Source organism: Lolium rigidum, chromosome 1, assembly GCF_022539505.1.
Source record: "Lolium rigidum isolate FL_2022 chromosome 1, APGP_CSIRO_Lrig_0.1, whole genome shotgun sequence".
NCBI lineage: Eukaryota > Viridiplantae > Streptophyta > Magnoliopsida > Poales > Poaceae > Lolium > Lolium rigidum.
The window spans coordinates 320,391,691-320,417,765 of NC_061508.1; the positions used below are offsets into that span (position 1 = coordinate 320,391,691).

Genomic DNA, 26,075 nt, shown 5'->3' on the forward strand with positions numbered 1-26,075 from the left:
CATAGTTTTTTTTTCAAGAGAAGCCCGTGGAGCAAAATGTGCATGGCAAGCTGCGCTGTATTGATACTGTTCCTTTCCACTTTTTGTGCTGAACCTTTTTTTCTGCGGTCAAGATACTGTAGTCAAAAGGAGTCCCCCACAATCTCGGTCTCTCGGACACGATCCGAGCGGACGTCCCAATTCACCAGCAAAGTGAGAGGAACAGAATTAGATCCCCAGAAAAAGAAAAGACGGATAGATTTTCCAACACGCACGCACGCACACATGCGCGCCGACCGTGGCCGTCCCGGCGACGATAACCACACCACCATGCACGCTTTGGTTCCCTCTAGAACGCCCGGTAGAGCGCTCAGCCGCTCACTGCTGCCCGGCCTCTTCGATCCGCCTATAAAATGGCCATGGCGAGCACGGACTTCCACATCGACCATTGCTCGGGGTGCTCGAGATACATACACGCATTTCTCTCCGAACCAGGTCGTTTACTGTGTTTCTGCATGGCTTCCTCCGCAGCCTTCTTCCTCCTCGTTGTTGCTGCTTTACTGCTGCACTTCCATTGCTGTCACGGGCAAGGTAGCGCTGGCAATGGCGGCACCGTGGCCGCGATCTACAGCCTGGGCGACTCCATCACGGACACGGGGAACCTGATCAAGGAGGCGCCGCCCGGCGCGTTCGAGACCATCAAGCACCTCCCCTATGGCGTTACCCTAGGCTACGCCACCGGCCGGTGCTCCGACGGCCTCCTCATGATCGACTTCCTCGGTATACCTACACAATTGCAACGTTTCTGATGTTCTGAACTACATCATGCTCTGGTTGAGAGTGAACAGTTACTCTGAACTGCGACCCTTGGCACAGTGATGAAATTAAGCAGCAGCAAACGTTGGTGACGTTGAGTGTTTGATTTCTGTAATGCAGCTCAGGACATGGGCCTCCCGTTCCTGAACCCGTACCTGGCCAAGAACAGGAGCTTCGACCACGGGGCGAACTTCGCGGTCGCCGGAGCCACCGCCATGGACCCCGCCGACCAGTTCAACGGCAGCTCCTCATCGATGCCTTTCACCGTCAACTCCCTCAAGCTGCAGCTCCGGTGGTTCAAGAACTTCATGAAGTCCAGCTTCGCCACCGATCAAGGCAAATTCTTGAACCTCCTCCGCTCCTCGCGCGTATCACTTTCTGCTCGTCACGCACACTCTGTTTTTTCTAACGGTTCATATAAAAAACGCGTGGTGCAGAAATACGCAAAAGGCTCCAATCTTCTCTGGTCATGGTCGGGGAGATCGGGGGAAACGACTACAACTTCGCATTCTTCGGCAACAAGTCTATGGGAGAGGTGGAGAAACTGGTCCCAGGTGTCGTGAAGACCATCATCGATGCCGCCAAGGTATGCTCAACAATCTTCTCTCGCATGTACAATTAGTAGCTAACTAGAGATAACGAACAAATATCGCAAACCAAACATGGTGATAATTCTGTCGAGTTGCCTCAATCGCAGGAAGTGCTTGACATGGGCGCAAGCAGGGTCATCATCCCGGGCAACTTCCCCATTGGCTGCATCCCGGGGTACCTGACTTCGATGGCATCGTCAGAGCCGTCCGCCTACGACTCCATGGGCTGCCTGAAGGAGCTCAATCTCTTCGCCGCCAAGCACAACACCAAGCTCCAGCGGGCCATCGCCGACCTCCGCACGTCATACCCGGACGCGTCCATAGCCTACGCCGACTACTTCAACTCCTTCTTCAGCCTCCTCAAAGGCGCCTCAGACCTCGGTACAAGACTAAGAGCTTCAACACAATTCAGTCACACAAAATGGCTCTGCTTACTTTATGCTCCCGTTGGTTAACCCATTTTCACTTTCTTCAGGTTTCGACGCGAATAGCACGCACAAGGCGTGCTGCGGCGCCGGCGGCAAGTACAACTACGACGAGATGAAGATGTGCGGCGTGGAGGGGACGACGGCGTGCGCAGACCCGTCGGTGTACGTGAGCTGGGACGGTATACACATGACGCAGGCGGCGTACAAGGCCATGTCCAGGCTGATCTACCACGGGAAGTACCTGCAGCCGCAGATACTGAATTTCCCAGAGGGGAATGGGCAGACATGATAAACTGTCTGACGCTCCACCATGGAAGAACCTTTTGCCGCGACATTTTGAGCCTTCAACGGGTTCTTCCGTCTGATCTGGTGGCCAATAGTACTTTGCATAAGAGTCAGTCAGTTACATCAGCATATATATGCTAGAATGATATGCACGTAATGTATCCAGTAGGTGAACGTTGCAGTTTTACCTCATGAGAAATCTGACAGGTGATAAATGATACACTATTCCAAAAGAAAAATGATAAGGTTTTGATTCAGTGCCACCGAACCAGGGAACACAGCTACAAACTTACATGATACTATCAGCCTTCAGAGCATGCGAGCAGGGAAAAATGTGATCAAAATACATGCATCGAAATTCAAACACTAACGGCCCATTGCTCCGATGTCTCACGTCTAGCCAAGCAGAGAAGGGAAGAAGAAAGCCGATGCGCGGGTAGCGGTAAGGGGTGCAGGGAAGCCATGCGACTTCCAAGCGCTATGGCAGATCATATTGTCCTATTGCTATTTCTTTATTTTTTACATGTGTTTTAACCTTTTGAAATATTGTTCCTTGAAATGCTCGCGAATTTGTATTTTTAATGGCGCGAAGGCATGGACCATTTTCAGTTTTTCACCTTAATATTTTTTGATGGTTAAAATTTGAACATCTAAGAGCATCTCCACCGGCGCGTCCCAAATAGTCGTCGGCAGAGACACCGGCACTGCATCCTCTATTTTGGGGGTGTTGTTCCCACACCGGCGCCCCTAAACCGGCGGCACCGATAGATGATTTGAATTAAAATCTCAAATAAAAGTATAAAATTTCGAATAACGAGAAGAAACATTCCACAAACTAATACATAATTAGGAACATGGTTTCCACGACGATATAATTTGGAACATGGTTTACACGAAGATATAATTTGGAACATGGTTTTTCACAAACTAATACATAGTTTGAACCATGGTTGACACAAATATAAAACATTGCAAAATAATGAAATCTAACTAGTGTTGGAATCGCAGGTTTCATGTGTTCGCTGCCAAGAAAGAACACTCTTAGCCACTCTCAGTCACCCAAACTAGAAAATCCAACTAGTGATGATATCCCTGTTGGTTCTTTCGAGGAAGAACATCCAAAAACATGCGTGTCTATTTTCGCTGCGAAGAAACAACACTCAGTCATCGTCCTCCTCGGCGCAGTCGCCGTGGTAGTGCCGGCGGCAGCGCGTCTCGTCGAACACCTTGACGCTCATGTCGGCCTCGCCAAGGTAGGAGAACGTGAGCACGAAGCCGGCTTCGAGGTGGTGGTAGCGCGCGAACTTCTCCCAGTCGATGTGGAGGTACATCTTGCCGCACGCGTCGCGGATCACGTCCACAATCCACCGGCAGCAGCCGCAGGTAGCCTCCCACAGATGCAGAGAGGCTGGCTCGTTGCCGGCGACGAAGTCGGCGAACTTGTCCGGTAGCCTACCGAGTGGTTCGTTCTTGAGGACGACGACGAACTCGAACATCACTTTCCGCTCCACCTCCTGCATGTCCAACGATGAAGATGACGGCGAGCATGCAGCTCTGTCGTGGCCAGGACCACGACCACGGCCGCGACCTCGGCCTCGACCAGATATGGCGTCGTCTCTTCTGATGGTGGCAGCTAGCCTTGGGGAGATAGACGCTGGGATTTGTGTGGGAGGGACGATGCGAGAGCGTCCTTTTTATAGGCCGGAGGGAGGCGGGGGAGTCGTGGCGCTCATTAACGCCGGCACGGAGAGCTAAGCATGACGGGACGGTTCGTTGCGCGTATGCGGAAACTGCACCGCCGCTGCGCGCCAGTAACTCCCGTCGTGAGGTAGGCGACGGTTAGGTTAAAATTGAAGGTGCCGCTGAGGCGTCGGCCTCGCCACTCCGCGCTGGCGTCGATTTTTGGGATTTGTGGCTGACAGGCGGCTCCTACGCTCAAAATTTTCCGCCTCGCGAGGCGTCGGCGCGCCAGATTCGCGTCCTTGGCCAAGGGGCAGGCACGGGGTTGCCGGTGTTTCTATTGGACTCGGGAAAGCGCTGATGCTATTTGAGGCGCGTCGGTGTGAGTTATTTTCGCTCCCAATCCCCAAATCGCTATCGGACCGCTACGAGGCGCGCCGGTGGAGATGCTCAAGTTTTTTCGATAAAGGGAATATATTAATATCGAAGGATACCAATTACACCCAGCCTCTACAACAACGCAATGCCCTAAAACATTACGGATGCACACAGCTAAAAAAAGAAAGAGAAAACTAAGAAATAAAAGTCCCGCTACAGCATCACAGCCCTAATACAACCACCACCAAGACAACACCTGAAAATCAGACTCTTCAAAAGCGACCTCCAAGAAGGGAACAATGCACCAGCGCCGCCATCATCCGATCAAAGATCTTAGGTTTTCACCCTGAAGATAGTCTTCACTCTCAAAACAAAGCCTTCAACAAGGACATTGCCAAGCACAACCAGTTAAGGCCAGACCTTGGGTTTTTACCCTGAAAGGTAAGACTCTGAACTTCACATATGCTGCCGCCCCCACTTCCATACCACCGTTGCTAAGTCCGGAACACCAAGCAAGCCCCTCAACAGCGTAAAGACTTGAACCTCCATTAGCTAGTCCTCCAATCCGTCCTTCATGATATTCTCTTCTTTTGACTTCACCATGGATCAGCTGTCACTTGGTGTCAACACAGAAAAGAGCTTCGCGCCGCTCCCTCCAGACCAATCGGTCGGAATAAAAGCATGGGTGCGCACGACCGAATACCGCCGATTCAGCAAACTCCAGGCAATAAAAGCACTGTTACACTTGCCGGCGGCGCCTTCCGGAACTCAACACACCGGCCAGATCGCGAGTCCAGGCTTCCGGCAGGTCTTCCTCTTCACGCAAGAGAGACCCTAGGACCGCCGCCTTTATTCAGGTCGGACCCCAACGTCGGCGAACATCCCGGGATGGCCACTCCAACCCTCCACCGGTGACATCAGCCATCGCCGGCTTCCACGCTTCTCCATCTCTCCGCCGGAACGCGGTGATAGATCGATAGATCCACCACCACCAACCGCAGGCCGACCCTCTCCGGTGAAGAAGAGGGCCACCTCCACCGTCGAACCCAAGGCTGATGCCTCGGGCGACCTCATGTCGCGGGAGAAGCCCGAGATCGCCTCCACTCACCGACGAGAGGCGGCGGGGGGAATTGGCGCAGACCATGGGCCTGGCCGCCACCCACCACCAGCCCCTGCCGGAGTGCTGCGGGGAAGAGCCGGCAGGAGGAGGGGGACCGCAGCGTAGGCCACCGCCGCCCATCACCATCCGCGCTGGCCGGTCCGCCATGCGTCGAGGAGGGGAGATCCGGCCGTCGTCCACCACGCATCGACGAGGAGGGCCCCCCGCCGCCGCCACGCCCCGTGGGTCTTTGCCCCGGCGGCGCTACCGGCGGCGGCGGTTAGGGTTGGGAGAGGTGGGGTGCGGGAGAGGTAATCTTGCCTCTTCAGGAGATGCTCAAGTTAAATTAATGGATTCGTCCCTAGGCTTCGCCTCTCCCCTCTAGGCTCTAGCCTTCCGCAGCAGTGAAGCAGCGCCGCTCTGGCCACCACCACTGCCCGAGGAGAGCCCGCGCCCTCCCCCGCGTCGCGCGGACCTGCAGCCCTACTCCCGCTCGCGTCGCATCGACTTGCCGCGCCTCACCGTGGCCGCGCGCTAGAGTGCCCCCATCCCGCCGCGTCCCTTCGGCTCCAGCCCTCTGCTCCAGCTGCCCGAGCCACCCGAGTGTGACTCCTCCCCTATTGCTGGCCGTGGCTTCTCCCAACTGCCATGACCTTGGATTGCATCCATCTATACAACTTTCCCAACTCCCATTCACTCTCCGAAGCCCAGGAGGCGAGCATGGATTTGAGTCCCCCTGCCATGCAACCGTGTGGCACATCGCCGATTGCCGGCCGGTGAGCCTCGTCCGATTCTATTCGCGTTTCAACACACAATGCGCCATTGGATTCCATCTGATCTCGAGATTGTCACTGTCTCAAACTTTACTGAATAATAATGCTGCTGTTCTTCCAGCTTGTTATAAGTTATAACTGAGCAAGGCTCCGCCAGGGGGACCCCCTCTCGCCTTACCTGTTCCTCCTCACGGCTGATGTTCTCCAACGCCTTGTCCGGCGGGACGATCCCCTCGTCGACGGCGTCTCCTGCCCGGTGCTCCAATACGCGGATGATACATTGATCATCCTGCGAGCGGACGCTAGGGCGGCGGCGAGGCTCAAGCTCCTCCTCCACCAGTTCGAGCGGGCGACGAGGCTCTACATCAACTTCGGGAAGAGCACCATTGTCCCCATGCACGTCGACGCCGCCACCCTTGATGTCATCCAACAAACCTTGGGCTGCAAGGTGGAGGGGTTTCCCCAGACTTACCTGGGCCTTCCCCTCTCGGCGGAGAAGCTGCGTCTCTCGGCTTTCTCGCCCCTCATCGCCAAAGTCGATCGGTACCTGGGTGGCGCGCGTTGCTGCTGTCTCTGGGCGGGCGGCTCGTCCTCATCAACGCCGTCCTCGACGCTCTCCCCGCTTTCGCCATGGGCGCGCTGGAACTCCCACCTGGGGTCCTAACGGCTCTCGACAGGCTCCCTCGCGCCTTTCTTTGGGCGGCCACGGACCGCGTTTCCGGCGCTCAGTGCCTGGTGTCTTGGGACACCGTCTGCCGCTCCAAGATCGAGGGAGGCCTCGGCGTGCGCTCCCTAAAGGACGTCAACTCCTGCCTCCTCGTCAAGCTCCTGCATCGCCTCCACGTTTCTCCCTCTGAATCCTGGCCTCGGTGGGTCTGAACGAGCCTGGCAGGCCTGCTGCTCGACACGACCGGTCCCGCCTCTCCCTTGGCTGGAGCGCACTGGAGCTCGCTGCGACAGCTCCTGCCTCTCTACCGGTCCATCTCGCGCGTTAGCATCGGCGATGGATCCCGCACCTCGTTCGACTGCTGGCACCCCCTCGGCATGCTCAGTGTGGCAATGCCGGAGCTCCTCTCCCATTGCACGCTCCAGGAGGCCACTGTCCGTCAGGTCGTCGCCTGTGGCATCGACATCCTCTTGGTGCCGCGCCTCTCCTCCACTGCTTCCAGGCAGAGGGACGTTCTGGTGCGGGTTGTGGCTGAGACTGCGCTCTCGGACTCCCCCGACCAGCGCTCCCTCCCTCTTTGCACGAGAAAGGGCGGCGCGCTGCGCACCTCCGCCCCACCATCGGAGGGGTCGACGATGCTCACGTCGAGTTCGTTTGGGGGTGCAAGGCTCCTTCCCGCGTCAAGTTCTTCGCTTGGCTCCTCGTCAAAGGTCGCATCCAATGCCGTGAAAACCTCCACCGGAAGGGTATCTTGGACGAGGCTGCCAGCGTCTGCCCCATCTGCGCCGCCCCTTCCAAATCGCCTGGTCACATCATGTTCGGGTGCCCTTTTGCTCGCAGCTTCTGGGCTGCTATTGGGGCTGATGCTTCCCCCGAGCTTACTCCCTCTGAATTTTCGAGCTGTCCCCTACCTCCCTCGACGCCGCCGGCGACTGCTTCTACACTCCGCCTTCTTTGCTTCTGGCACCTTTGGAAACACCGTAACGGGGTGGTTTTCAACGGGCTCGCGCCCTCTCTACCCCTCCTGCTCAAGTGCTGCAGGGATTACGCCTCTCTTTAGCGCGCCCGCCTCCCCCCTGATCATCGCGAAGACGTCGATCTCTGGCTTACCTACCTGGTGCCTGAGCGACCCTTGCTTCCCTGCTTCCCTGCTTTCTTTTTTTCCCTTTTATGAGCTTGTCCCCGTGCGTTGGACCTGCTCCCCTACCCCTGATGTAAAATCTCGAAAAAAGGGGCTTTTCCGCCCGATCTTTGGTGATTAATGGAAAATATTCAGGCGGGAGCGTTTCTGCTCCCCCCGGTGACCTGTCAAAAAAAAATAACTGAGCAAGGATCGCCAACAACGTTAATCCACCACTGCATATCAGATCCCACTTCCAATGCAGGTGAGTTTTTTTTTTGAACTCGAATGCAGGTGAGTTTATGGGAACACCGTAGCCTGTAGGTGAAGGCACACACATTGTTCTGCTACTACCATTGCTGCTACGGCATAGCAGTCATGACAACACCGACGCCGCCATGGCTACCATTTGGGCACCACCGTCCTAGTTGAAACAAGGCTCAAATAATCTTCCTAGTTCGACCTTAGAAGCTAGAATTTCTTTTTGAGGGCAAGAAGCTAGAATTTCCACATTATAAGTAAGTAGAGAAAAGTGAAATATTTATGGCACCTTTATTCAATATAACTCCAGATTATAATGATGCAGTGAGGGTACATTGAGACCGTTACAAAGTAATACTTCATACGAAGTACAGCTATTTCTTCCGTAATAAGCATTACATTTGTATAATATAAATACAGCTATGGTCTTAGGTATACACATAGTACAGTATAACATGTAGGCGCCCAACCAGCTAGTTTTCCCTGAAAGAAAAACATTAGGAGCAACTTTCAAACATAGTTTGGAGTAGTCTCGGTATCGGGGGCATCGTGGTCTCAATTAGCCCTTCAAGAATCTGAACTACCTCTCCCATTGTTGGTCGATCAAGCTCATCGTCTTGGATACACCAACATGCAACTTTGCAAGCCAGTTCAGCCTCATCCAGATTGACATCACCTTGTAACTTGTGATCTACCAAACTCCTGATGTCTCCTTCAAGAAGCTTATGTGCAGCTTGCACAGGGAAATAAACATCGACATTGCTTGACAACGGTGCGCATGTGTTCCTCCTTCCAGATATTATTTCCAGCAGCACCATCCCGTAGCTATAAACATCAACTTTCGGTGTAATAGCAACACCAGTAATCCATTCAGGTGCAAGGTACCCTGCAGTCCCTCTCATTGTTGTCAATACTCGGCTAAAATCCCTTGCTAATAGCTTTGCCATCCCAAAGTCTGCAATTTTTGGAAGGAATGAAGCATCAAGAAGTATGTTTTCTGGCTTGATATCACAGTGTATGATGCAGTCTCGACAGCTTTCATGCAAGTAGGCTAACCCTCTTGCAACTCCAAGGGCTATCTGGTACCTAGCAGCCCAACTTAACACTGTGGAATTGCTTCGAAATAGATGGACGTCAAGAGAGTGGTTTGACATGTATTCATAAACAAGCAGCCTCTTATCATCCTCACAACAGAAACCAACAAGCTTAACCAAATTGATGTGTTGGATAGCTCCAATTGAGCTCACTTCAGCTCTGAATTGTTTCTCTCCTTGATAAGCACCATCAAGCCTCTTAACTGCTATGGTATTTGAGTCATTTATAAACCCCTTGAATACAGAACCAAAGCTACCTGCCCCCAACTTATCTGTAAATTTTTTCGTTGCTCGTTGTAGTTCATTGTATCTAAATGCAATGATTCCATTACAACCTGTGTAACCGTTCACAATGTGACCAGAGCTATTCTTTTTGTTTGTCCAAATCATCAGTAATAGGACGAGTGCAAATAAGCCTAGAGCACAAATGACTGTAGCAGTTGCAACTCCAATAGAAATCCCTCTTCTGTTATATTTCAAACTTTGTACATCTTTGGCAGAAAGACGAAGGCAAAGAGTTTCTCCATTTGAATTGGTTGTGTCACTGCATTCTAGTCGTCCTATGTTGAGCAATTCATTATGCCAGACAGAACATCCACTATCGCCAAAGGAGTATGCAGTGCAAGAGCAGTCATTCAGGCAAATTTGTTCGCACTCATTCGAGCTTCCAGCTGCTTCCACTTTTTGGGCATTCTGGGGTAACCTAACACATGGCTCATGGTAGAACTTGTCTGTGGTGTGTGTTGTGCTTATGTTCCTTATGCAGTCTAGTTGAGTTTTTCTTGAGCACCCATCCGCTCGATCTTCTAGCTCCCAGTTCTTGGGGGATGTTATGCTGAAGCCCTCCATACAAATGCAATGTGGAACATCATTATCATTGCAAATTGTGAAAGGTCCACAAACTGCATAGACATCGCATTGGGCTTTGGGTTGGGCATTGATCATTACCCAGTCCTGTGAGCCCTTCATCCATGTGAATGTCTTTATTTGACCTGATACGTCAATTGCATGACGAGTAAGCATATTGGGATCCATATATGCATCTACTATATTATATGTCAAGTACCTCTCTCTGTCATTCTTGACAAATTTTGCACTAATAGAGTGGCGAGCTGCCATCTCTGGAATTGAGGAAAAGTATTTTCCGCTCCATGGACCGGTGGACCAGTATGATGTGGATGAGTTTAATGCTACAAGCAATAACTGGTCGATACCACTGGGGTCTAACTCATAGCGGTACCCACCGGCAGCTGGGTCGATCAAGTTTTTCCAGGAAACAAAACTACGATTCAGGCCGGTGACCTTGTCCCATCCAAGCTTCGCCCCAGGGAAAAATGTATCTGTGGGGTGATCAAAGCTCTGCCATAGAACTTCTGATTGGTTTGATGAGTTTGTGAGGATAAGATTTCCACTACTCAAGAGGATAGCGGTGGTGCTATTTGTTGTGATGTTTGCTTGTGTAGACCAGATTATGGACTTGGTGGACTCGTTTTGGATGACAAGGTTCCCATCCTGGGAGATTGTGAGCTCCACTGAGGTGGTGTTCTTGATCGGTTTATCCCTATTTGCAACCCATGCTGGAGTAAATGTGGGGACTGTATTGAACCATATGCCAAGGTACCAGTTGGTAGTGTCCTGAGATGATTTGCTGCTGTTTGGTTTGAAGAAGCCAAGCGCGTACCTGCCATTGCTGGAGACGAGCTTGTCGTGGACAGCAAGTGCTTGTCCGGCCTGGATGGTGTCTGTCGCGGCAGAACTTGCTGGGATGCGTAGGTAGAAGAGCAAGGTGAATAAATGGAGGAAGCGAGGCATGCTGTGCTGAAGTGGCGAGGCCGGGCAGAAACTTGTTGTTACACGCTGTAAACGTAGACTGTGGGCATGGCTATAAATAAGCACACCGTGGAGTCAAGCACAACATCCAAACTCATGGAATCAAAAGTTAGTCATGTGCTGATGATGATGTGCATCTTGCATAGTATGCACGGCAGGCAAAGAATGTCGTGTTGTTTTGAAAGGGAAGGGTTGAAGGAAGAACCGATGAAGAACGCTAGCTGGGGACATGAGCGCCGGACACTTGGTTCGCCGGTTGGTACGATTAAGTCTTTGGACCTGAGTAGCCATGTGGTTACCACAAGTACCCCAGAAGGCCTGACACAGTCTTTGTTCCTGAATAACCACTCGTTGGCGAGTAAACTCCGAGTGTTTATTGGATTTGATAATTAAAGAGAGAGTGATATGAAAATTGTACTCCATCTCACATGACGTGCAATCGTCACAATTAAATTCCAGACAAAAAATATAGATTTAATCATGGTTTGATCTACAATGCTGAGGATTTAAGTTTGATTCATTAATATTGAGAGAACCTAAACAATAAAAATAAAACTTAGAACAATTTGAGTTCCTCAATTGTTAGTTTTTCTGCTTGGTCATCAAACATAATGGTTGTGTACTTTTTTTCTGACATCTTACTTACCAGATCATGATTTTTACTCCGGGGTTGAAATAAATATCAAGTACCCCTCTTCTTATTTAGTTTAGGGGTTAAGGCGAGAAATGGCTTGATGCATGAACTATTCCATTCGCGACGCCCCATTCACTTGCAACTCGTAGAGGCTGGCAGGCTGCACGTAATCAGTGCCCCGCAAAATTTAAAGTGACAAAGGTGGGTTTGAAAGACGAGAGTGCCCACCCCTTATGTCAAGTAGGCTACATTTTCTGAAACGTAGTCCAAAATAAGCATTTATGTCATTATGTGTATAGATATCTTCGATGCTGTCATTTCGACATGTCCGCTTCAACCCCTCTTTCACCCCAAAAAGCTAATTTGGCTTGAAGTGGGCAGATGAGGAAGCCGGAGCAATAAAAACAAAAATATATTTATTTTCCTTTCAAATACTTCATTAAGTTAAGGGACAAAAAGAAGCTTTTTCACTACTGAGAAAGAGAATGGTCAGCGTGAGGGTTCGACAACTTAGCCGCGAGTTAGCGACGCGTCATTATCATAGCGAGTCGCTTCAAGTTAGCGAAGCGCTGCTATAGTATAGCATCAGAGACTATGTGCTATAATGTTGAACTACTGAAGTTACGCCTTATCTATTTATCTATAGAGAAGCAGTTGACTGAGTTATGAACTAAGCTAATTAAAGTTTGATCAAATTTTTAGAGAAAACTATGATATTATATATATAATATAGATAGCATACAATGTTTGGTATCCATTTTGGATTATACATACTAATGATTCTAAAAACTGTGAAACTTTACATAGTTTAACTTTTGGAAATGAAAAACCTTATCCATTGCAAACTGGCAGATCGTGTCCGTTGTTGTCCGTGAAGCCAAAATGTGAGGTCCGACGATGTGCCGCAAATTGACCGTGCGGTCGGTTTGTGTCCATGTGGGTCGCATTTTCAACCCAAATTTGGGTTGGGTTTTCAGTGACGGCGGATAGCGCATCCTCGCTAGATTTCACCAGGCTTGCGCATTAGCAACCAAGGGAGGCGAGGAGACGCAGGTCCAAGGATCTTCTTATTAAATGGAGGGATCTTCATATTAAATGGAGATCTATCGACAGAGAGATAGAAATTGTGGATATGATAAGCTGTCTGACGCTCCATGATGGAAAATCCCATTGCTGTGATATTAGTCAATTACATCAGCATGTATATGCTCAATGGTATGTAACCTATGTAATGTATCATGATGAAACGTAGGACACGATGTTTTTAGCTCATGGTAAATCTGAGATATTATGCATCATATGGCAAAAGAGAAATTGATAGGATTTTGCGTGTTTAGTGCCCCAGCAGAAGCCAGGTACGCTGTCAGAAAAATAAAGAGAGAAGTTACAGAACTTACAAGATAAGAGTGGTTTGCCTTGATAAGTTGCCTCGGTTCAGTGTATCTATCTAGTGCTACCACGGTTTCATGACGAATCCTCTATCAGCTGACCTTAAAGGAAAAATACGAGCAAATACAATGCATCCAAATTCAAGAACTAACAACTAAGATGTAACAGCCCTAAGTTGATACAAGTTACAACTATGTACACCTAACAGATAAACTCAAAATTCTGGCAAACTATCTTTGGTGCAAAGTTCTTTCAAACAGGATCGCAGGAGTGTTAAATCTGGGTCAACTTCATGCTTTTTCCAAGCTTCCTCAAATAGTTGTCCCTTGCATCTGCATGATTACATCTTACAATGAAAAATACTGAAGGAGAGATCACCAGAGTAAGAAAGGATGAAACATGGTACATAAAATTTCCTATCAGATCGGTCTTTTGGGATGTAGGTAGGAATATTAGTAGTCCCTCCGTCCCATAAAACTGCCTTAGATTTATAAAAATTTGGATGTATCTAGACACTAAACAGTGTGTAGATACATCCAACTTTGTGAAATCTAAGACAACTTTCATGTGATGGAGGGAGTATATTATATCTCGACTTCCTATCAGATCAGTCTTTTGGGAAAGTTGGCTGGTAGGAATATCTAACAAAAACAACAACAAATCGCCGCTTAATATAAATGGAACAAACTAATCTAAGGTAAGCATTTGCTCCAAGACAGAAACTCACTTGGTTCGTGTGAACTCTAAAGAGAAACACATTTCATAATCACCCCAGAAACACAATATAAGGTTCAAATGGGGTGTGGACAAATGGCTCCCGAGCTCCATGGGGTCATTTACTTTCAAAATTTCAAAAAATATTCTATGGGTAGTCAATGATGTGTACTGTAGGCGTGCAAAATTCTTGGTATTTTGGACTACACAAAAATGATAAATCTGACAATTTTGGAGTTTTCAAAATGTGTACTGTTTCATTATTCTAAGATCCATACTTTTGTCATCTTTGTGTAGCCTAGAATACATATTATTTCGCATTGAGATTATGCACGTTTATAGTATATAACAATGACTACCAACAGATTTTTCTAAAACTTTGAAATATGATTTTTTTTTTCAAAATAAAGAGCTACATGGAGCTCTTCCTCTATTTTAAGTTTTGGGTTAAAATGAATTATTTTACAACGGGAGCAGGTTTTGTTCCAACTAGTATTGTCGAGTAGGATAAATTACCATTAACTTTAAGCTAACTAGCTGGGATGAAATAATAGAAGCCTATCTTGAATAACAAATTCCAAAAGACAATAAGAAAACTACAGTGAAGAATTAAATATCCCTATGCCAGCAAGTAGCACCAAGAGAGTAGAATGACAGCCAACAAAGTGGGTCATACGGAGTCATTCCGAACCACCGTACTATTCTGATTTCTAAACCTGAACTCTGAAAGACTGAGTCCAACAGTCCAACTGCCATTTATACAAAAGTGATGCAAATAGTAAGACCACAGTGTGAAGGATAAGCTTACTTCTGGAGTAGCACGAGTATTCCTACTATGTGATTTCTCATGATCTCACGGCTCTTTCGTGTGGCAGACTCTTTATATAAAAGAACAAGCTCATCCACCAACCTAAATGAGTTGGAAATATCCATATTCAGAAGGCAAAGAAAATGGCAGATAATTATGAGAAGAATCACAGTCCTAATACCTTGAAATATAGGGTGACTGTCTGATCCAGGTGAGCTTAATAACTGCATGAGTTCGCTCTAAAACCTGTAAATGCTACGTGGTTACAATACTAAAATACCATAACAAGGCACTATTAATACATAAACAACATTTTCCTATATTCACATGGTTACAAAAATTGTGTCCTGCAAATACTGTAAAACATAACTTAGCATGACTATCTGACAGCCAAAAGTCCAAGATGAAGATGTATCAAGGCCCTGTCTACTAATGCATATAAACATGCATTGTACATAGCCTGGACAATTTGCTTACCAGTAGAACTGTTCTATCATCATCAGCATGCATCCACTGGAAAAAGAGAGAGAAGAGGAGACGAAAATGTGCTAATAGGAAGAGGCCCATAGCATCAAAAACTGGCACGATAAGGCTAAGCCATGCAACACGACGTTCTTTGTTTAGTGGTTGCCGTTCCAGGTGACCCAACATCTCAGCAAGCATTTTATTGTACCTGAAAACAATGGAAAACTGAAGTTCAAGGAAAAGAAACAAGTATTTTGTGTATGTTTATGCTAGAGCCGATCCAGAATGATGATAGCGTACATATAAAACTCTTATTAGCATGAAAACATTTGTAGTCAAAAGTTCAGTAAGTATAAGTGTTTCTTTCCCTAGCCTTGCCTTCTCCAAACAATGAATACAGGATAAACCTCAGATTCACCAATAATGAAACAGTACACGGTATAAGTTAAGCAGAGTCCAGCTAAGTTACTTTTCTAAACAGTGAGTAACAAAAAGAGAAGATGACATCTCACTTAAAGCCAATTTCTCATTTGTATACAACTCCATTTGTAAATGTGAATCTCACGAGCCATCATGGAAGTAGGAGGGTCTCGTTTGAACAAAAGGTAAATGTTCTGTCCACTATCATGTGCCTCACTTGCCTTTTGGTGCAAAAGAAAAAAGGCTACACCCCAGTTCTCAAAATGTCAGATAAGTAATACGTTTATATCATAATTATCTTGAACATTTCCAAAATACCCTTAATCTAATCTATACTCCACGAAGGATAAGGTTTGTTTGTTCAGAGACTGTAGAGCTTGAAAGAATATACATGATTCCAACTGGGAATAAAGGGGACAATTTGCAAGTAGAAAAAGAGCATACCAAGGGCTACGCGGGTTACTTCTTTGGGTGCAAGTCAAGAGCAGCACCGATACCTCAACAATGCGGTACCATAACTCATCATCTGCAGGAATGTTATTGCAGCACGCATCAAGTATTGCATCTTCATACAAACTTAATTCTGTTGCTTTGACATTCTTTGCTATGTGCATGAAGCTAACCATTCCCTGTTCCTGTCAACCATTTCAAAAAAAATCAGTCAAAATGCCCACTTACGTCGTCTAACATCACAGTAGGGCAAACTGTGTGTAGCTGAATACCATTAAGATTAAGATGGCACTGCTGTACTGCATGGACTAATTTTATCCTCAATATAGAGAAACCAAAAAGGAACATCATCCGTACCTTAACATCTGGTGACCAATGATCCAATGCAGTCAAAGCACAAGGAATGACCAACCAACAAAGATCCCCAAGCTTCGGATAGTTAACCTGAAACACTCAAAGAAGCAACTGAAGTAAACACCTCTAATACCATAACGTCTGAAACTTACTGAATAATGCTGCTGGTGCTGCCATAAGTTTTATTCAAGCAGGTGTCAAGTTCTCCTGAATAAACTACTTATCTAGGTCATAGAATGAATCAATTGCAAAGAGAAGGATGCTTAGGTAACAATGATGGAGCGCACAAACCTGAGACAACAGCCACCGGAACTGGTGCGCAGCAACGAAAGCGTGCTCCTTGGGCGGCCTGTCGGCGCAAATCATGTCATCCTCAGCGTCCACATCCGTTTCCTTGAGCACGGCCTTCAGCGGCGGCACCGCCTCAGGCATCATCGCCAGCAACATCTCACCGGCATCGCCCCACCCGCCAGCCGCCGCCATCTCCTCCATGGCGCCGGCCGCCGCCTTCGAGAGCCCCTCCGGGACCCAGTGCAGCGCGGGGGCCTCCGCGGAGGCCGCGCGGGCGGCGGCGCAGAAGAGGAGCAGGTCCACGGCCTCCTTGCCTGCCTCGTCTGTTGAGGGGTGTTGAGAGGGGGGCGGGAGGAGGGAGGCGAGGAGGGATTTGACGGAGGTGGAGGAGCCCTCCGGGGGCGCGTAGGGCGCCGCGGCGAGCGAGGAGCGGAGCGGGGAGGCGATGCGGAGGAGGTCCTCGCGGCGGAGCGCCGCCGAGGCTGCGGCGGCGGGTGCCGGCGGAGTCATGGTGGCCTGGGCTGATCGAGTAACGGAACACTTTTGGCCCGGCCCGTTCGAGAACTGATGAGTTCGCAACAACCACTGGGCGCGTCGGCTTTTCTCAAACTTTACTGAATACTAGTACATATGCCCGTGCGTTGCCACGGAAACGATACTAAAATATTTTCTTTGGACACACTGATGCGTTGCATCTGGAAAAAAAAACAAATTTTTAGGAGAAAATCATTTATATGACCTAAATCTGTTGAAAAAATCACCTCACATAATCCTAGCATCAGTTTCCCTTTTATTCTAATCATTAATTTTTGTTATGTTTTTGTTTGAGCTGCTCCCATACATTTTTTAATTAGCTATATTTCATTATTTTATACTCTATTTAAATTTATTTCCAAATCTACCTATCACAATCTAGGGGAAATACTCAGATTCACAAATGACTGTAAAAGGTTGAATGCACAGATGAAAAAGATAATAAATAAACAAAAGCACCGATCTACTTAAGATCTTACTACGAATCAGCAGCTTAAAAATTAAACGTGCTGCCTCCAACCAAAAGTTAGCACATATAAAACACTGAAGACTCAACTTACCAATGCAATACCTAAACCCACAGCACGGAGAGCTCCCCAGACCAAAGCAACCACCCATGAGGCTCCAGTTCAATACTGAACAAGTGTGCTACTCACATTGGCGTGGAGTGCTAATAACATGTCAGTTTATGCAGCAATCAAGCTACATAGAAATTTCATTGAATCATAAAATCTGTCATTCTTTGCAAGTTTTCAGTTCGTCTAACAGAGAGTGCATGGCCCAACACTGATCTTGTCATGAAAGCCGTTGGTGGTGAAATCCAGGTCTAGCCGCTTGCAGGAGTGATGAACATTGGTGCGCAAAAATTAATGCAATTCATATGCATCATACACACGAACGTACATGACATAAGTACCAATCGTAAGAAACTAAACCCACCACAATGGGCAGCAGCAGCGGAGGCTGCATGAAGGTACCCTGCTCTTCATCTCTACAGGTAGAGAAAACTACATGTCTAGGATATACCACATCGGGCACTCCATCCCACGGGTTTGTAAATCAGGCCGAACACATGCCTCGTCATCCTCGACCGCCGTCGAGGCCACCTACTCGACCAGGATAATCCCCTTGCGCTGACGTTGCTCCATCCACACAGCCGCCGGTGCACGTCGTGTCAGATCTCCGGTAATGCCGGCCGTCTCCGGTCATACCTCGGGAAATAGGTGCACAAGGAAGGGCGTCTCCCTGATGTGCCTCACGATCTCCACGATCGACTCCCGCATCCTCTCCTCCACCGTCCACCCTCCCCCACCTCCTCTTCGTTGCAGCCATCTTCCCCGGTCACAGACTCCACCTATATATGCTGCATTAGGAAATAAGTGTATACACACAAAATCATATATTGGAAAACCTGCAATCCAAAGCTGTTAACACAGCCAAATAGCAAAGCTAGACACCACAAGTGATGTTTCAATTGGTGTACGTGAAGTAGCATTATATTATTGTTATCATAGATCATCATCATGTATTTAAGAAATTTCAATATGAGTGCACTATTAGAGTTCAGTATGAGTTTGCAAAGTTAATTATGTCGTAATTCCTTACATTTTGCCATGAAGTGTAGCTTTCAGGAGAAATAATGTTGTCCCATTGAGGATAGAGAAGTAGCAGTACATGAAAACGATATGTAAGATACTGGGAACATCAAGTGCAAAATGTAATAAACAGGAGACATGCATTTCTGTAATCACTCTATTAATGATAAAGAATAATACAGTACCTCAGATATGTAGAACTTATCCGTAGTCAAAGGCGAAGAGAACCCACCTCTCTGTTATAGTGTAATAATAGATGGCTCTGAAGATATCTTGCAATTTCATCTAAAACTCTGATAAATAAGCATCAATGGATGATGCCCCAAAACTGAAATAAATCAAAGTGAATTTTTCCAGTTTTCACACACGGAAAAGTCATGGACCTATATATACAGCATAATCAAAAGCACTAAATTGCTTAACTCAAATTGTATTACCCATGCATGCACCTGATAGCGAACTACTTACTTATTTCACAAATAAAAAGTCAAGGGCCTATATAGAGCCAACTATTACATTTTGAAAGATGACACTAACAGGACACATAAGGATCATCAAGGATTGTTTGGAAGCATGGCGTTCATTAACCACTTGTCGAACAACAATTCCAAAAACATGGCACACATTATTTTCAATTAGTATGTCACATGGAATGTAATTTATGTACTAAATATTAATGGTTTGGCAAATCGCATCCTTACATATTTGCAACACTGTTTTGTGATTTACTTTTAGATGCACCTTACTGTAATACACTAAACAAGATACATTGGCTTGAAGTGAGTGGTATCCCTTCCTAGTTGGCTTATTAATTTAATTCTTCCTCTCTTAACTTCAAATCCGCATATGTTTTTTCCCTCTTAAGTTTACTGGGTGCCATCTACATAAAGAAAGAAACCAACATGTGTTCTCTACATTGCAGTTCTAGAGTAATAGCAACTGATTTGAGTAGTTAGGAAAAGGTCCCTAAAATAGCATGTAGCAACTGATTTTGAGTTATAAACAAAATAATAACTTTCTGACAATAGCATGTACATATCATGAAGATATTTTATTAACATTCATGAAGAAAACGTAGTCCTATAGCATAACCAAAATGAATGACTGTAAAATAAAATAAAATGGTGTGGTTCAAGCATATACCAAGTATGTAGAAGTGTATTTTAACTTTAGACCACTGGTGTGCTCCATGTGAGCTCTGTAGTTTTCTTCTTGTGTTCTGTTTCAACTTATTTCCTCTACCACAGAACAAGTAGCAGACGGGCCTGAAGCCGAAAGCGAAGAAACCTAGGGTTTGGATTTTTGTTGCCATATCTGTTTCAGTACTTGACCTGTTTTCATTAGCATGGAATGGATACTATGTTCTTGAGTCCGGTTAGGAATTTGATTAGATAAGATTGCCAGTCTGATTAGAGAACACTGTATTGTATGCAAGATCTGTCTCCTATATCAGAGTTGAGTTAGTTTGCCCAATAATCAAGAAAATAAGTTACCCGTCATCTTCCTTTCCACGTGCAGCCCATTGACATGACCACCCAGAACCTTCTCTTTGACTCCATCGATTCATCTCATCTCAAATAGAAAATGTGATGTACCGAACCAATTTGCGGCGAACCAATTTGCAGCTGAGATGGAACTAATGCAGTAACCAGAGTAGGCAGCTGGGGCTGGGCGGCGTCTGGAACTGTAATGTGGATGGAGAAACTGTCTTATTGGAGGGGCACAAACGAAAATTATTGATAAATTTTGCATTGCCTGGCATTCTCGGATTCAATTCTAATCAACTATGCTGATTTGTAAGTTATAAAAGGGAAATCCAAAAGGATACTGGAACCAATAACCTAACACCACAACAGTACTAATATCCTATGAGACCATAAAGATTTTTGTAATGCATCATCACTTCATATAATATTATGAACCAACATGCAGAGATACATGCACCAACTTGTGTTACCATAACCTGACGGCCCTTGTGGAAGGCCTCTTTTGTGCAACTCAACGGTGTACAGAACTGCACTAAATAATATATAAAATGTGAAAAATGAATAACCAGATTAAGGAAATAGTCACAGATATCGGAGGTCAAAAGGTACTACCAGCTTTTACAGGTCCAAAGATAGGGCCAGATCGAATATCATCTATGTACTCAGCAATCTTGAGTCCATATACCCTAGTAAAACAAAGATAAGGACATTAAACGGTGATAATTCTGCATGTTTAGTCAACACCATTAGATTGGCTGTTTCTACCTCTGTGCAGAAAACACATATTGTCAAGATGATCAACCCCGAATCCAAACGTGCAGAAGCATGAAATCATGGGGGGAGGATGGTACTACGAGGAGATAGATCGTGAGAACTACACTGGTAGCTCACCCCTATTGATTTCTTATGAGTTTGCAAAAAAAAGTACGGTATGGTACATCATGAATGGTTGAGACCATCAAATGAACAAAAGAACAATATCAACAAGGGATGATATTTATCATGCTCAATTAGAAAAATATGAATAAGAATTTTAAAGATCTTACCTCAGAACCAGTACATGCAATTCCAAGAAGCAGGCACTTCTCAGCCAGATCACACCTATAGTTGATAATATAATCAATGGATCGCCTTGATTACAATGCAAAGAAGAGCCTCCTCCATAGGTTCTTTTTAGTATAACATCAAAAGGAGGAGAGCATACCTCTGGAAGCTATATAAAATGTGTGTGTGAATGCACAATGTAGGGGCGTGCTGCAAAACCTGAACATTAGAAGATATGTGTGTGTGAATGATAAAGCATTCCTGCAATTTCTTCTGCTTGCATAAACAAGGCCGACATTTTCTTTTTGTACGAATGGGGAACAATAATAAAAGGAGATAATTGTAAGATCACTAAATACGAAGCTAGTAATTTGAAAACATGCATACCGCAGTTTTTTTTTTCCGTCATCCAAGTAAATTGTTATTCCTATTGTTGAAAACATCAGGAATCCTCATCTTTTCAATCTTCCAATCTTAAGCTTCTTAGCTCAGTCATAAAACAAGCATCATTGAGAACCCACCCTCCAGGATTGAGGTCCAGAATGAACAAATCTGCCATAAAAAGAAAAAACGTCATGTCCATGAGACACCAATCTCAGTTTTAATGGAATCTCTTATGATTACTATAATGTCATGCCCATCAATACACCCATCTTTTTTTTAACTACGGTCTATTCAGAAATTCAGATGTCCAGCAGTACGCAATCCATAATGAAAATAATGGCAGTATTCTCTCCCTGCAAATAATCTATAAAATTTACAGATAAGAAAAGAACTTCTAGAAGATGGACCAGGAAAAGACCTTGAGGGACAAGCAGAGCAATTTCGTGTAATCTGTACAATAGTGATGGATCGGAGACCATGGAGATGATGGCGTTCAGAGGAATACCGCTGGATTCGAGGCTGCGGCGGACACAGATTGGTGCTGCGGTGAGGTGACGCCATATCCACCCATCATCTTATCACCGGCTCCTTGCCTTGGTCGCAATTCGCAAATTACACTGATCTGGCGCTACCACCGCAGCTTGGGTTACGGCCATGAGCATTGCCGCGCCGGAGGAGAGAGGAGGGAGGTAGAGGAGAGGTAGAGGCGTGAAGCCTTCACATCCCTCGGAAGCCAGACGGGTCCTCGTCAGTCATCTCCTGGAATCAGACCACCTAGCGAGATCTGAGCTACTGAGCCATGATGGCGGCGTAAGATCTGAGCTGCTGAGGAAGAGCACGAACGCATGTGGTAGGCGGGCTGGCGGCGCACGAACTGGTGAGAGGTGGGGATTTGGGTGTGCTCGCTCGAGAGTCGAGACGGACCAACGAAGAGGTGCTAGTGATTTGCTGGGCTTGGCCCATTTGGGTGCGGGCGATGCGTGACGAAACAACGAAAGGCAAAGTCGTAGTGGCAGAATAGCGATGGTTGACGAAAGATGACAGAAAACGGAGGAAGTTTCTCCTTTTTATATAGTAGAGATGATGCTGCTGTTCTCCCAGCTTGGTATAACTGAGCAAGGATCGCCACCAACGTTGATCCACCGCTGCATATCGGATGCCACTTTCAATGCAGGTGAGTTTATGGGAACCCCGTGGCCTGTAAGGTGAAGGCACACACACACATTGTTCTGCTAGTACCATTGCTTCTACGGCCTTGATGTCATGACGACACCAATGCCGCGCGCCATGGCTACCATTTGGGCACCACCGTCCTAGTTGAAACAAGGCTCAAATATGCTTCCTAGTTCGACTTTACAAAAAGAGAAAAAAAACCCAATTTGATCTATGAAGTTGCCTCGGATGTGCGTTTTGGTCACGAACTTGCAAATTGTGAATTTTGGGCTATAAAGTTGCCCCGCGCGAGTGTTTTCGTCACTCTATCACGGCGACCGTTAGTTTGCTGACGTGGCCAATTTTTTATTTTTCTTTTGCAAATTAGCCTGCAAAATTTTGTTTTTTCTAATTTTCTAGTCCTCGGTTTGACTTACTTAGGGGCAATTTGTAGAAAAAACAATTAGGCGCGTCAGAAAACTAATAGTCGAAGCGACGGAATGACCAAAACGCTCGCGCGGGGCAACTTCTTGGCCAAGAATTCACGATTTGCAAATTCGTGACTAAAGCATACGTTCAGGGCAACTTCATAGACCAAATTGGAGATTTTCTCTGAGAGACAAGTGAAATATTTATGGCACCCATTTTCAATATAACTCCTGATTATAATGATGCATTGAGGGTAGATTGAGACTGTTACAAATTTAATACTTCATACAAAGTACAACTATTCCTTCAATCAGAAGCATTACATTTGTATAATAAATACAGCTATAGTCTTAGGTGTACACATACAGTATAATATAACATGCAGACGCTCAGCCAGCTAGTTTCCCAAGAAGCACAAACATTAGGAGCAGGTTGAACGCGAGCTTCCAGCCATTGCTTGGAGCAGTCTTGGTATTGGGGCCATCCTGACCTCAACTATCCCTTCGAGAATCTGAACTACCTCTGCCATTGTTGGTCGATCAAGCTCATGATCTTGGATGCACCAACATGCAACCTTGCAAGCCAGTTCAGCCTCATCCAGATTGACATCACCATGTAACATGTGATCTACCAAACTCCCCACGTCTCCTTCAAGAAGCTTATGTGCAGCATGCACAGGGAAATAAACATCAATGTTGCCGCCATTGCTAGAAAATGGTCCACATGTGTTTCTCCTTCCAGAAATAATTTCCAGCACCACCATCCCGTAGCTATAAACATCAACTTTTGGTGTAATAGCAACACCAGTAAGCCATTCAGGTGCAAGGTACCCTACAGTCCCTCTCATCGTTGTCAATACTCGGCTAAAATCCCTTCCTAAAAGCTTTGCCATCCCAAAGTCTGCAATTTTTGGAAGGAATGAAGCATCAAGAAGTATGTTTTCTGGTTTGATATCACAGTGTATGATGTAGTCTCGACAGCTGTCATGCAAGTAGGCTAACCCTCTTGCAACTCCCAGGGCTATCTGATACCTAGCAGCCCAATTTAACACTGTAGAATTGCTTCGAAATAGATGGACATCAAGAGAGCGATTTGACATGTATTCATAAACAAGCAGCCTCTTAGCATCCTCGCAACAGAAACCAACAAGCTTAACTAAATTGATGTGCTGGATAGCTCCAATTGAGCTCACTTCAGCTCTGAATTGCTTCTCTCCTTGATAAACACCATCAAGCCTCTTAACTGCTATGGCATTTGAGTCACTAATAAACCCCTTGAATACAGAACCAAAACTACCTGCCCCCAACTTATCTGTGAATTTTTTTGTTGCTCGCTGTAGATCTTTGTATCTAAATGCAATGATTCCATTACAACCTGTAGAACCATTCAGTATGAGACCAGAGTTGTTCTTTTTGTTTGTCCAAATCATTAGTAACAGTATGAGTGCAAATATGCCTAGAGCACAAATGGATGTACCCGTTACAACTCCAATAGCAATCCCCCTTCTGTTGTATTTCAAACTTTGTACATCTTTAGCAGAAAGACGAAGGCAAAGAGTTTCTCCATTTGAATTGGTTGAGTCACTGCATTCTAGTTGTCTTATGTTGAGCAATTCATTATGCCACATGGAACATCCACTGTCACCAAAGGAGTACGCAGTGCAAGAGCAATTATTCAGGCAAATTTGTGCGCACTCACCCGAGCTTTTAGTAGGTTCGACTTCTCGGGCATTCTGGGGCAGCCTAACACATGGCTCACAGTAGAACTTGTCTGTCATATGCTTTGTGCTTGCGTTCCTAATGCAGTTGTCTAGTTGAGTATTTCTCGAGCACCCATCTGCTCGGTCTTCTAGCTCCCAGTTCTTGGGGGATGTTATGGTGAAGCCCACCATACAAATGCAATGTGGAAAATCATTGTCAGTGCAAATTGTGAAAGGTCCACAAACTGCATAGACATCACATTGAGCTTTTGGTTGGGCATTCATCAGTACCCAGTCCTGTGAGCCCTTCACCCAAGTGAATGTCTTTATTTGACCTGAGATGTCAATTACATGACGAGTAAGCATATTTGGGTCCATATATTCCTCTAGTAAATTGTATGTGAAGTACTTCTCGTGCTCATTGTCAACAAACTTTGCACTAATAGCATGGCGGCCTGTCATCTCTGGAATTGGGGAAAAGTATTTTCCATTCCATGTACCGCTGGACCAATATGGCGTGGATGAGTTCAATGCCACAAGCAATAACTGGTTGACACCAATACCGGGGTCTAACTCATAGCGGTAACCACCGGCAGCTGGGTCAATCGAGTTTTTCCAAGAAATAAAATGGCGATTCAGGCCGGTGACCTTGTCCCATCCAAGCTTCGCCCCGGGGAAAAATGTATCTGTGGGGTGATCAAAGCTCTGCCATAGAACCTCTGATGAATTTGAAGAGTTTGTGAGGATAAGATTTCCATTACTCAACAACACAGCGGTGGTACTATTTGTTGTGATGTTTGCTTGTGTAGACCAGATTATGGACTTGGTGGACCGGTTAAAGATGACAAGGTTCCCATCCTGGGAGATTGTGAGCTCTAGTGAGGTGGTGTTATTGACCGGTTTATCCCTATTTGCAACCCATGCTGAAGTAAATTTGGGAACTGTATTGAACCATATGCCGAGGTACCAGTTGGTAGTGTCCTGAGATGATTTGCTACTGTTTGGTTTGAAGAAGCCAAGCGCGTACCTGCCATTCTTGGAGACGAGCTTGTCGTGGACAGAAAGTGCTTGGCCAGCCAAAATGGTATCCGTCGCAGCAGAACCTGCTGGGATGCGCATGTACAAGAGCAAGGTGAAAACAATGTGGAGGAGAGACATGGTGAGCTTAAGGTGGTGAGGGCGTCCTGAAACTTGCTGTGCGGAGTCTGCAAACTTAGGCTGGGAGC

At 46.3% G+C, this 26,075-nt stretch overlaps 4 protein-coding genes across 5 annotated transcripts; 1 reads left to right on the forward strand and 3 right to left on the reverse strand.

Annotated features, from left to right (window-relative positions):
- The first annotated feature begins 415 nt into the window (after positions 1 to 415).
- LOC124684262 (acetylajmalan esterase-like) lies at positions 416 to 2,355 on the forward strand. Its single transcript, XM_047218611.1, has 5 exons — positions 416 to 759; positions 916 to 1,131; positions 1,233 to 1,381; positions 1,493 to 1,766; positions 1,861 to 2,355. Exons 1-5 carry the CDS (start codon positions 495 to 497, stop codon positions 2,100 to 2,102), a joined length of 1,146 nt encoding a protein of 381 aa, XP_047074567.1. The 5' UTR covers positions 416 to 494; the 3' UTR covers positions 2,103 to 2,355.
- A 6,033-nt stretch (positions 2,356 to 8,388) lies between these two features.
- On the reverse strand, positions 8,389 to 11,011 carry LOC124684263 (G-type lectin S-receptor-like serine/threonine-protein kinase At2g19130). Of its 2 annotated transcripts, XM_047218613.1 has the most exons (2): positions 10,852 to 10,929; positions 8,389 to 10,765 (listed from the first exon to the last, which is right to left on the reverse strand). In XM_047218613.1, the coding sequence occupies exons 1-2, from the start codon at positions 10,856 to 10,858 to the stop codon at positions 8,574 to 8,576; spliced, it is 2,199 nt and encodes a 732-aa protein (XP_047074569.1). In that variant the 5' UTR covers positions 10,859 to 10,929; the 3' UTR covers positions 8,389 to 8,573. The 2 variants fall into 2 exon arrangements, with proteins under 2 accessions (XP_047074569.1, XP_047074568.1); XM_047218612.1 differs by having other exon boundaries at positions 8,389 to 11,011.
- A 1,918-nt stretch (positions 11,012 to 12,929) lies between these two features.
- On the reverse strand, positions 12,930 to 17,035 carry LOC124661968 (uncharacterized protein At2g39910-like). Its single transcript, XM_047199861.1, has 7 exons — positions 16,526 to 17,035; positions 16,238 to 16,324; positions 15,875 to 16,065; positions 15,023 to 15,218; positions 14,727 to 14,791; positions 14,546 to 14,647; positions 12,930 to 13,355 (listed from the first exon to the last, which is right to left on the reverse strand). Exons 1-7 carry the CDS (start codon positions 17,033 to 17,035, stop codon positions 13,238 to 13,240), a joined length of 1,269 nt encoding a protein of 422 aa, XP_047055817.1. The 3' UTR covers positions 12,930 to 13,237.
- Positions 17,036 to 23,374: 6,339 nt separating this feature from the next.
- Positions 23,375 to 26,075, reverse strand: LOC124698327 (G-type lectin S-receptor-like serine/threonine-protein kinase At2g19130). Its single transcript, XM_047230820.1, has one exon. It carries the CDS (start codon positions 26,005 to 26,007, stop codon positions 23,572 to 23,574), a length of 2,436 nt encoding a protein of 811 aa, XP_047086776.1. The 5' UTR covers positions 26,008 to 26,075; the 3' UTR covers positions 23,375 to 23,571.

Coding starts and splice junctions, on each gene's coding strand:
- LOC124684262 (XM_047218611.1), top strand. CDS start 495: ATGGCTTCCTCCGCAGCCTTCTTCCTCCTCGTTGTTGCTGCTTTACTG. Junction 1,132..1,232: donor CAGCTTCGCCACCGATCAAG/GCAAATTCTTGA, acceptor CGCGTGGTGCAG/AAATACGCAAAAGGCTCCAA. Junction 1,767..1,860: donor CAAAGGCGCCTCAGACCTCG/GTACAAGACTAA, acceptor CACTTTCTTCAG/GTTTCGACGCGAATAGCACG.
- LOC124684263 (XM_047218612.1), bottom strand. CDS start 10,982: ATGCCTCGCTTCCTCCATTTATTCACCTTGCTCTTCTACCTACGCATC.
- LOC124661968 (XM_047199861.1), bottom strand. CDS start 17,035: ATGACTCCGCCGGCACCCGCCGCCGCAGCCTCGGCGGCGCTCCGCCGC. Junction 15,219..15,874: donor AGTAACCCGCGTAGCCCTTG/GTATGCTCTTTT, acceptor CATTGTTTTCAG/GTACAATAAAATGCTTGCTG. Junction 14,648..14,726: donor CAGTCACCCTATATTTCAAG/GTATTAGGACTG, acceptor CAACTCATTTAG/GTTGGTGGATGAGCTTGTTC.
- LOC124698327 (XM_047230820.1), bottom strand. CDS start 26,007: ATGTCTCTCCTCCACATTGTTTTCACCTTGCTCTTGTACATGCGCATC.